We start from the raw sequence: 12,027 nt of genomic DNA on the forward strand, positions 1-12,027 counted from the left end.
CTCTTCCCCATTCTTGTTTTCGTCCTTCAGATCCACCTCAGAAGATCTGGATTGATGTTCCACCCCCAGAAACATGCTTTCGAGCTGGCACCGTAGTCAAGCTCACCTGCTTTGCCAGCGGTGGACACCCTCTGCCTCGCCTCGAGTGGTACAAGGTGGTCCAGCATTACTGCCTCCAGGGCCAGCGCTACCATTAGGCCTGGGTGGGAAACTTTTTCAGCCTGGGAGCTGCTCCACAAGTCAATGGTGGTGGCTGAGGAGCAGAGGCAAAACTTGGCAGAACAATGAATGCAAATTTTATCTTTGTACAATAGGCTTGTTTCTAGACACCCACCCTCATACTCTGTCCTCCTTCCTGGCAACCAAGGGACATGATCAGAGTTCAAGGGTACATCAGAGGCAGGCAAAAATACCCGAGGAAGTTGCGAAGCCAGGACAGTGAGGGGCATGGTGTGGGGTGAGAGGGTGTGGTTGGGGAGGGGCTGTCACCCAGAGAGAGTCTCAAGGACCCAGGTAGGAAGGTCTGAAGGCCAAATTTGGCCCCAGGTCTGAGTTTCCCCTCCATTGCATTAGACAAAGTGAGGTAGATGACAAATGGTAGGTGCTGGGGGCAGTAGAAGAGACCCCATGGCTCTTCCCCTAAGGACCCCTGGCCAGTCCTGAGTGATGGGTGCCCAATTGGCCTGTCCCCCCAGAGTGGCTGCCTCTCCGCTTACCCCCACTGCAATCTGGATTCTTCCTACAGGAGAGCAAAGTAGTGAGGGACGGGACAACTCCGGGGTCATCGGGGAACATTGTGTCCAAGGAGCTGCTCCTCACCACGACTGCCAGTGACAACATGGCTGCTTACTATTGCAAGGCATTTGGAAGTTCCAGAACCCCAGCGCTCACTGCAGAGACTCGTCTGCACGTCCAGTGTAAGCTTCAACACACATGTGCACTCTTCCGGCCTTGATCTGAATGGAGGGCATGTTTGCGGGGGGGACATGTGACTGAGAAATAAGAGCAAGATGCTCAAGAGAAATGTAACTGTCTACAGAATCACAGAACTGTAAAATTTTAATGGACCTCAAGGGAGAATTAATCGAACCCCCTGCAATGTCTATCAATGTCCACGTGGTTCCCCATCTATCTTCTCCACCCTGGGGCTGGGGCAAGGCAGGGTAGTGGCAAATCTGGGGCTGCACTGGCGGAGCCAATCTGACCACTTCACTGGTGCGACTGCACAGCCCCAGCCTCGCGGCCACCTGCCCCAGCCGCATCTAGGCAGGCTGCAGTGATGCCAATGTCAGAAAAGTGGCTCCATCCCAGTGGGTGGGACAATACCAGGCCCACCAGGCAGCAGGAGAGACCTGATGGATATGGCCAAGCCCCTTTAAACCCAACCAGTTTCCTTGGAGGGGATGGAGCTTGAGTCCGCCACCCAATGATGGTGAGGCTGCTTAAGCTCATTGTTTGCTCCAGACTAAATCATTGATGGGACAATGTTCCAAGCTGGCTGCGGTTAGGTGCCTTGTGTCCATCCTGTCTCTGTATGCAGAACCACAGTGAGCTGTCCGTGGTCCTGCCCTCCTCTGAAGCAGCCTGGGTGCCTGCTGAGCTTTACCAGTATATTGGTGCAGGGTGCAAGGGCAATATGCCAAGTTATAGCATCTGGCTCACTATTGACGACAGTGATGGGCAGCGGTTTCCCAAGGTTTCAGGCATAATAAGTCTGTTTCCAGCCCTATCTAGAGAAACCAAGGGTTAAACCTGGGACCTGTTGCATGCAAAGCCCCTCTCTCACTGAGTGGCAGCTTTCACGCACAGTCTAGTAGAGGGTGCCTGGGAAGCCACCCTGAGCTCCTTTGGGAGGAAGGGTGGGATATAAATAAAATAAAATTGATGACTCAAGCAAGGAAGCATCCTGGGAAGAAGACTGGGCTTTAGAACTCTTGACCTGCTAGCTTTCCAAATGCAAATGAATTACGATATGGGTGAAACCCATAAATATGGGATTTCCCTCTTCTATTATTTTAAAGTGATAGCATCCATAAGCAAGAAATATTCTTTTTGGCTTGTTTGTTTCTGGTGTATTGATAAGCTCAGCCCCAAGAGTTGTGGCACCACAAGTGGAAAGATGGGACCTGAACATAGGAAGCTGCCTTTTTACCAAATCACACTACTGATCCATCCAGCTCAGTATTGTCAACACTGGATTGCAGTGGCTCTCCGGGATTTCCAGAAAAGAGGCTCTCTGAGCCCTATTAGGAGATGTCAGGGATTGGGGCCTTCTGCATGTGAGCCAGAGGCTCTGCCACTGAGCTATATCTCCTATCTGTACCTCAATGCAGAAGGTCTGAATACAGACCTTATACGACCTTCCCCAATCCACACCCATCAATTTCTTCTGAATCACAACTCCCATCATGGTCACTGTGGCCAGGGCTGGTGGGAGTTGTAGTTTAAGGCATCTGGAGGGCAGCAGGTTGGGGAAGGTTGGCATGGAGGGTAGAGCTAGGAGGTGGCACCGAAGCCCGAGTCTTGACAGCCAGCCTCTTTCTTTCCACAGTCCCGCCCCTAAGCGCAAAAATTACGGTGACAGCCAAGGAGGTCAGGTCTGGCCAGTCGGTGACACTTTACTGCAAATCGGGCAGTAGCAACCCTCCTGCCAGCCTAACTTGGCTCAAAGATGGGAAAAGGTAAGAGGATGTCTGACTTCCCCAATGCCCATCCTACAACAGATTCACCTGCAGGTCTTGCTACATCTTCAAAGGCCCTTGTCCATTTCTGCCAGGGCTAGTCCAATACATTTTGGAACCTTGGGCAGGATTGTGTCCTTTGACCTCTCACTCTTTGCTCCTCCAGTTTGCTGGAACATCTTAGGGCTCAGTCATGGACAAAGGTGATGTGGACACCCAAGTCTCTCCAGCTTGTTTTCCTGTGTATATTATTATTATTATTTCCACTTATAGACCAGTTATTATCCAAAGTTCTCCAAATGGTTTACAGTAGGTCAGCGTTCTTCAGCCTTGGATCTCTAGATGCTGTCGGGTGACAGCTCCCTTCATCCTTAGCCATTGGCTAAGCTGGCTGTGGATGATGGGAGCTGCAGTCCAACAGCACCAGGGGACCTGGAGTTGAAAAACACTGCAATAGGTTACATATGAATATAAGCATTGTAAGTAAGGCAGAGAGCCTTCTTGGTAGTGGAATGCCCTCCCATCAGATGTCAAGGAAATAAACAACTATCTGACTTTTAGAAGACATCTGAAAGCAGCCCTGTTTAGGGAAGTTTTTAATGTCTGACGTTTTATTGTATTTTAAATATTTGTTGGAAGCCGCCGAGAGAGGCTGGGAAAATCCAGCTAGTTGGGCGGGGTATAAATAATAAATTATTATAGTATTATTATTATTATATAAGCACCATAAAAACCATGCTTGGGAGTCACAAGTGGGCAGAGTTGCTGTTGTCCTCAGGTCCTTCTTGGAGGCTTTCCGTAGGCATATTTTTGGCTATTGGGAGAACAAAATTCTGGACTAGATGTGCCAATGTCCTGATCCAGCAGAGCTTTTTCTTGTTCTTATAAGTTCTTGATAAGTTATTGTTAGTAGTGTTTCTTCTTCAGGTTGAAGGCAGCTAACCCAGAGCAGAAGAAAGCAGAATTTGGAGGGTTTTCTACTTCAGGAAAGGTGACTCTGGTGGTGTCATCTGCAGATCATGGGACGAGAGTAGAATGCCATGCATACAGCTCTGTCCTCTCTGAAGGTGTGAATACCTTCTACCAGCTCACTGTCCTATGTAAGTATGAAGTAGCGATGGGAGGGAAGTTCAGTTCAGTTTTACATTTGAAGCTCAACCTACCTAAAATTAATGCAAAGCTACCTAAGCCACACTTTCTGAAACAATGTGTGAACCGAAAAGCAGCCGCCTTCAAAATGCACGCTTCTCTGAATTTTGCACTGCAGTTCTCCAACCGTTTTTGTAATGTGCATTGGCTAGAGTAAAATGTGCATAGAAATGCATGAAAATAATAAAGAAAGATCCATTGTATTAGGGAAAACAGCTTGCAAATAACCTAGCATAAAAACTGCATAAAATATGTATATGGAGAAATGTAAAATAAAATGCCGTTGGATTTTCACAAGGATTTCAAAAACCATTTTGCAAACTGACGGATAAATGAGGAAAGCAAACTGGAAGGAACAACCAGGAGGTGGGAGCTGTCACTCATGTGTGTCTTCCATGACCACATTGCAGTTCATTGGGCTGAAATCATGGTTGATTTGTTTACAGTTTTAGCATGTGTTGTCCCCAGGGCGGATGTAAGGCAACGTTTACCCGGAGGGTTTCTGTGGAAGCTCTTTGAAATGTAAGCCTGGCTCTTTGAAATGTACCAGCAACAACCTGCCATATGCTCATAATAGACACCTTTGGGCTGCAAGAAGCAAGAGGGAAAGTCACTGGGAAAGTCATCTGAGAATCTCTTCTTCCTCTGCTTTTTGCACAGTTCCCCCAGAGTTCTCCTCTGAGCAACCTCTAGTAGTGCAGGCTGTGGAGCACGGAGCTGTCCAGCTGCCCTTGCTGGTGTCGGCCAGCCCTCCAGACATCACCTATCGCTGGAGCTTCCTTGGTGAGGTACTCTTGACAGGTGGGTCCAGCATCATTCTTGGAGTGAAGTCCCAAGCTGTTGCTGTTGTTTCGTCACCAGTGTGCCCGTCTTTTTGCAGACCAATGAGACTGGTCCTAGCTGCAAGGAGCTTCCAATCAAACGGCCAAATTAGATGGGGCGCTGAACATCTTTGCATTTAATTTGCACTTTAAAAAGATGCAAATAGCATCCACACAGTGAGTTATGATAATCACCTGGCTTGCAGCAAGTCAGGAGGAATTTCACCATTTCTTCCCTGGCTGCGGTTCTAAGGAAAATTCTCCTTTTGAAGCTATTTGCACTGGAAGGAAAAGACATTTGTTGACTAATACAGGGGCAGGGAACCTGTAGCTCACACATTGTTGCTGCACTACACTTTGCATTATCCCTGGCTATGGGCCATGCTAGCTGGGAGGGAAGGAAGTTGGAGTTGAACAAATATCTGGATGGCCACAGGTTCTCCATTCTGAGTTAATATGCCTCCTGGAATCCTTAGCGGGCTTCATCCTTCTGGTGAAAAAAATGCCTTGCAGTGGAAGGGTAAATTGTGCAATGACAGCTGGGTGGGCCAGTGCCAAGAGCAATAAATCACACGGCATCAGTGAACTTAACTCTTTATTCAAGGAAACAAGGTCTGCCTAGTGAGCACAGCAAGTCATCCCAGTAGGTCTTGCCCCTATGAGGCAGTTGTGGAGATTGAAGGTCCCCATCTTCTCACAGTTGCCTAAGTCTCCTCCTCCCCTGGGTCCTTTCTAAGCAATCTGAGATTCCGTTGCTGTGCCTGTCTTTGCTCCTCCCTCTTCATAACTCTTCTGGTTCTGGGAGACCAGGAGGGGGTGGAGCTGGTCGCAGCAGGAGTAGGAGACATCCTGGCTTCCTCACCAGCCTGACTCATCTCTGTCTCTTGGCCTCCTCTCCTGCTTCTGATTCTGGACTGCTATCTGCCCCAGACTCTCCCTGCTCACTAAACCCTGTTAGCTCTTCAACTTCCAATCATTCCTCCTCCCAGGCTTTTCCCTCTGACCACTCATCATCGTCCCATCACCAACCCCTGGCTCTGAGTCTTCTTCCCTTGGGGGTTCCCCAGTTGCTGCCTCCTGCCACTCCTCTGCATCCAGCCAGTCCATGACAGCCAGCCAGCTCTCTTTCTTTATCTGGTCTGTTGCTCGCCTGTTCCTAACCCAGTGAAGACTGGTCCATTAGGCCCAGTTGGGCATTGCCCCACCAAGCTCAGCTGTCCTCGGCTAGCCCCCAATTGCTTACCTCCTTAATTGCAAGGGCTATCAGCTCCCTCTTCCTGAGTCTCAGGGTTGCCTTTGTAGAGCTCAGCTGGGCGGAAGACAGGGACAAAAAAACAGAATTAGTTCACTTTCCCTGTCATTGGTTCTGGCTCCCTGACCTCTGTCCCACCAGGTCCAATAGCCAACAGCCACCACTGTCCTTGGCCCTCGCTGAGAGCCAGTGTGGTGTAGTGGTTAAGAGCGGTAGACTCGTAATCTGGTGAACCAGGTTCGCTTCCCCACTCCTCCATATGCAGTTGCTGGGTGACCTTGGGCTAGTCACACTTCTCTGAAGTCTCTCAGCCTCACTCACCTCACAGAGTGTTTGTTGTGGAGGAGGAAGGGAAAGGAGAATGTTAGCCACTTTGAGACTCCTTCAGGTAGTGATAAAGCAATATATCAAATCCAAACTCTTCTTCTTCCTCTTCTTGTCTGCAATGCTTTCCTTAAGATTGGTCGCCTCTCTGTCTTCCTTAGAGGGTTCCCCACGGTATCACCTGCGGGATGGTGGCTCTCTAGAGATCTGGAACCTGACCAGGGCGGATGCTGGCAAGTACAAGATCTACTGCGAGAACCCAGAAGGCCACAATGAAACGGCCCTCTTGTTGGATGTGCAGTGTGAGTATCAGGTGGAGAGGGCATACCATGTATTCCGTCACTTGAAGGATGAGGGGCCTCATCTGTGCTTTTCTGTCCTTTGTGATTATAGCTCTGGCATGCTCTCCTCTGCCTTCCTTCTCTTGGTGTCTCAGCACACATCCTCTCGCAGCTGGCCTGAGTTTAGCTTCATGCCTGCTCTTGGGAACCAATGCTACATCACACTCTCTCTTTGTGCGGTGGTGTAACATAGGAATGGACAAATCCTTCGGTTTCAGTTTCCATCATTTCCCCAATCTGAAGTGCTATTTGTCACATTTCCCGTTACACACACACACACACACACACACACACACACACACACGTGTGCATCCCTAAGGCGGTCGGATGGTGCCTTGCTCACCTCCTTCTGGCAACTCCTGAAGCCCAACCAGTGCCAGACATATTGCTCTGCTTTCCTTTGGACCACATCAGCAAAGCTGAGAGGGGTTCTCAACATTTGGGTAGCCCAAGACCTCCATACACCCTGGCCAGGCTTTTGCCCCAGAGAGGTGGTTTGAGTTCACTCCCAGAGGTGTGCTCCATTCTATCTCTGAACAGCTGGATGCCAACAACGTATACTCTCCCCCCCCCTCTCTCTCTCATCTCTTTATGACATTTGTCAGCATTTTGGAGTTCATTTCTTTTAATATACACATATTTGAATGCCATCTTACCTAATGAACACACCTTTCACATCAATTTCCCTTAATATACACTAGTGGCCAAAATTGTGGAAACCTTTTGGAAGAAGTGTATTTCTGAGGTTTGATGGCTCATAACACCACTTTTTTTTTTTTAAAAAAAGTAATACCATAAAATTACATATCAGTGGAAAGATAAATTAATGAAGAATGTAATGCAACAAAGTTTGTTCACTTATCTGTATTCTATAAAAAAGTTATAGCCAAATAACCAGAAAAAGGAAGCACAACTTGCTTAGGTTGATATGCAGTAGGTTTCCTTCATTTCAGTGTAGCCAATGAGCATGAGTGTTTATGAGCAATCAAACTTGGGAAATACACTTTCCCCAAAAGGTTTCCACAATTTTGACCACTAATGTAATTCACTTTCATATGCAATGTTTATAATTCTCTTTATTTATTATTGTGTACACTTTCCCCTGTTAGACGCTTCTTTGGTTGGGAAACTGCATTGCTAACTGTGCATTTTGCAGGATAGCTGCTTTGGGGGAGTAGCTATTGTTTCAGGATATGTGAATTAGTTAGATTTGCATTAAAATGTGGACCAAATTGAAATTATTGCCTGTCGATAGCATGCCACATACCTTTCCCCCCATGAACAGATTCGCCATCCATCCGCAGCATTGGAGACCCAACCTATGTGGACCTGGGGGGCACAGCTGAGATTGAGTGCCAGGTGGATGCCAACCCCACACCTGCAAACATGTTCCAGTGGAGATGGCTGGTAAGTGGCTAGTCTAGACCAGAAGCTGAGGTTAAGGGTGGAAAAAGACTTTCTGTTTGCTTCAAGCTTTTACCCTGTGGCCCTGCTGATGATGCTGGACTACAAATCCCATTATTGCCAACCGTTGGGCATGCTGGCTGGGGCTCATGGGAGCTGGAGTCCAACTATATCTGGAAGGCCGCAGTTTCCTGACCTTTCCAGTCTGGGTAACCTTATAGGGGCCACACGACAGTCCTGGGTGCAGCCAAAGCCAAAACTGGGTGGAGAAATGGATGTGACTCTAATCAACATTCCAGCCATTCAAACAGCTGCATCTCTCCATCCTTGATGCAGGGGAGCAAGAGTCATGAGTTCAACTGTGTCAACAGTTCGATGACACAGTCCAGACAGGCAAGAGCACTGAAGGCGCTGTGGAGCAGGGCTGGTAAAGGGTGTGGTTTTGTGACCCAGAGAAAATTCTGAGGACCAGGTGAAGAGGTTCTGGACAGGACTGGCCTACCCATGAGGTGGACTGAAGCAGCTGCCACGGGTGGCAGAGTCCCTCAGGGTGGTGCCTCTGTGGATAACCCCCTGCCACTGCCAGAGTCACATAGTTAAAGCAGCTTTTGGTGAGATCTTGTGGAGTTTGTGCAGGATCTCACCAGAAGTCACTGCCATGCAACCTTGGTAAGTAGAGGGGGAATGGTGGGGTTTGGAGGCAGCACCTTCCTGTTTCGCTACAGGCGGCAAAACTGCTTATCCTCACTCCCATCCAAAATGCCACAACAGAGGCTGTTACTTGTGAGTAAGAGAGAGATCTTTATTCAGGCTAGGAATGGTACAAACTCAGCAGCACACTCAGGGTCCATAAGACATGAATCCAAAGTACACCAGCAACAAAACCTTAAGCTGCTTTATTCTGTCAGCCAATAGTCTCGCCAGACTATTTATTTCCGCACTTGGCCGCAATATATACCAAACGCCGATGCAACGTAGAGCATCTTTTACTCTCGATGCCGATAGGTTTGCGGGTTTGTTTGCTCTCCATTTCATTAATGCTTTTAGAAATTGTTTATCGCACTTGCATTTATATTGATTGTATTGCGCAGTTTTTATTATTAGGTTATTTGCCGCTCTGGGTACTTTTAGCAGAAGAGAGGGATATAAATAAGCAAATAAATATTGACAGTTCCGTTGCGGTGGTAAAAAACATGAAACCCACTGCACCATGGTTAGTTTGCTTTTGCAGAGAACCAGACAGTTCTTACCCTGTTAAGCTGATGTGGCTCTGCTCAGCGACGTGAGCTTTCCCTCCAAGCTGTTGCCTAACTTAATAGCAAGTAAACCTGGTTTTCTTTCTTCTTTTGCAGATTAGTGAGGCGTGTCTGGCACTGCCAAGGAGTGTTTAGGAACCCAAAATACTGTGATTTTAAAATGACTAGTGTAATTTGTAAGCTTAGACCCATCATAGCAAAAAATAATGGGTGAAGTCATGCCAAAGTCGCATTTCAGTCCGCCATCTTGAATCAGAATGGTGCCAGGCACCCCAAAGTTGGCAAAGACTGCCATCCCCCACCCCAGGAAGCCTCATGTCAAGTTTTGCTACAATAACTTGGAGGTGGGGCAAACCCATGCAAAAAAATGGGCAAAGTCACACCAGAGTCATGTTTTGTTCTGCCATCTTGATTCAAACAGCTCCCAGAACCCAAGTTTCAACATAGACCACTCCCCGCCATCTTGGGAACGCTTGTGCTGAGTTTGATGATGGTATCTTGAAAGGCAGCTGAACATATAGAGAACCAATGGACAACCCCTTTTCCAAAATATGTAGTAGATCTATTTATTTATAAACTGCTTCACAGCCAAAAGCTGTGTATAATAAGTGGTGTATAATAAGATCAAATGAGATAAAACAAAAGATTGCAGGCTCTATAGACTAAAATAAAATGTAATAGTTTCTACAGTATATTTCTATGATTGTACATGCATCTTTCCTGGGTGCTGACAGCTGGAAGATGCTTATTTTAATGGAATTATTATTTTTTGCCTGAAGCTCCTAGCCAATTGACACAACTTCGTTTCTTAAGTGAGGGGCAGGGATTATTGCCAGTGAAAGTGGCAAGTCAGTTTTTGTAGCTAACAGGCAGGAAAGGCTCTTTGTGTGACCTGATATTCTTTTACAGCAGGGGTAGGTAACCTTTGGCCCTCCAGAAGTTGCTGAACCACAACTCCCATCATACCTGGCCATCGGCCATGTTTGGTGGGCCTGACGGGAATCATACTCCAGCAACATCTGGAGGGCCAGAGGTTACCCACATTTGCTTTGTAGGACCTTCCTCAACCTGGTGCCCCCCAGATGCTTTGGAGTACAAGTAAAATAGTGATAGGGACTGTTGATTTGGTGACCCTGTCGAGGCCAGTGGGTGCCATGCCAAACCCTGTCCAACACACTAGCCCTCATTGGGTCCCCTCCAGTCAAGGTTTGAATTTGCTCAGTGGCGACCGAGAGGAGCAAGGAGTAAAGCTTAACCAGCAAAACCCACAGGTTCAAGATTAGGACTGGAACTAACAGCTCGGTTTATTATTGTACAAAGCTGAACAGTTTTATGAAATGCTCTTCTGAAAGTTTATAGGACTTACAGAAAATAAAACAAAAGATATAAAATAGAACGCTCAGAAATAAAGCAATTTACATTTCAGGAAATGTAAAGCAATTTAACGTCACTTGCATAAATTAATTAATGGTTTAGTAACAGTGTGAGCTAATAAATAGCACTGAGAAAGCAATTGATCTGAGCAAGTTACACGGTCTCCTCCTAACCCCCTCCACCTAGTTCTAAAACTATTCTGTAGTATAGTAGATCAATAAATTTCATATCTACCAGTCCAAGACAATAGGTCAGACTTCAGCTGGATGGTACACACAAAGGTGCATAGGTGGAAGACAGAAAGAAAAAGGAAGAAATATAAATCATACAAGCAACCTACCCACAATGCCCTCAAAGAACTAACTAATCCCTCCCCCCACATATAGACATTTTTGTATCAATCAGTAATTGGAAATGGGGCTGGACTTTTCCATCAATTTTGCATAATTTCACTACTTGTGTAGGAAGATCGTCATAAGATGTGGAGCATGAATGGCCATAATCTACTTGGGAAGGGGGAGAAAAAAGAGAGTAATTGAGATACCTGCTGTATCACTTGTGCTCCGTGCAGGGCACATGGGCATATGACAGCTGTCATGGGCTGACTGGATGCTGAGGCACCAGTTGGAGAACCCCCAAGGAAACCCCCAGGGGAAGAAGGCTCAGAGCCAGGGAATTGATGGTGGAATGATGATGAGTGGTCAGAGGGAAAAGAGGCAGCAGTCTGGGAGGAGGAGGAGGTGTCAGAGGTTGAAGAGGCAACAGGGTTCAGTGAGTGGGAAGAGGCTGTGGCAGGGAGCAGCCCAGAATGAGAGGCAAAAGCAGAGGCTGGTGAGGAAGGGGGCAAGAGGCAGAGATGAGTCAGGCTAGTGAAGAAGCCGGGGTGTGTGTGTGTTTCTCCTCCTGCTGCTGTTATCAGCTCCCCTCCCCTTCCCCGTCTCAGGGTGGTTCACAGTATAAAATTGCAATATAAGATGAAGGTGTGCTGGAGAAGGAACCGGGGGAGGAGTCTTAGAGAGTGATGGGAAGATGGAGACCTTAGGTCCTCGCAACTGCTTCTTTGGGCCAAGACCTACTGGGAAGAGCTGCTGTGATCACTAGGCCTGAGCTGTTTTGATTTCTTTGAATAAAGAAATAAGTTAGTCAGAAATCAAGTAGATATAACAAAAGAAAAAAACTGCTATGGAAAACAGCTTAGAATTGTTTTTGCTCTCTAGCACCATCTGGTGTTGCATGTTTATAACACATTCAAATCACTGGTTTTTTTTTTACTAATGTAGCTGAGTCCCAGGTGTTTTATTGTTGACCTGCTCCTGACTCTGGCTCCTGATACCAGCCCTGGCTTGCCAAAACAGCTGCCTTTCATTTTTGCCTTGGCTTCGGGGCCATTTGCTGCGACTCTCCACTCAAAGTGCCTAAAGCAGC

General features: G+C 47.2%; 1 protein-coding gene across 1 annotated transcript in view; it reads left to right on the forward strand.

Moving 5' to 3' along the window:
• Positions 1-12,027, forward strand: part of NPHS1 (NPHS1 adhesion molecule, nephrin) — a 48,081-nt gene that overhangs the window by 17,466 nt on the left and 18,588 nt on the right. Inside the window, exons 12-18 of the mRNA XM_083625954.1 lie at positions 31-155; positions 746-917; positions 2,552-2,681; positions 3,609-3,781; positions 4,491-4,631; positions 6,389-6,529; positions 7,854-7,975. Coding sequence (XP_083482080.1) covers positions 31-155; positions 746-917; positions 2,552-2,681; positions 3,609-3,781; positions 4,491-4,631; positions 6,389-6,529; positions 7,854-7,975 — 1,004 coding nt within the window. The remainder of the gene's footprint in view (positions 1-30; positions 156-745; positions 918-2,551; positions 2,682-3,608; positions 3,782-4,490; positions 4,632-6,388; positions 6,530-7,853; positions 7,976-12,027) is intronic.

This window comes from Podarcis filfolensis (assembly GCF_964270895.1).
Source record: "Podarcis filfolensis genome assembly, chromosome: 8".
Taxonomy (NCBI): Eukaryota; Metazoa; Chordata; class Lepidosauria; order Squamata; family Lacertidae; genus Podarcis; species Podarcis filfolensis.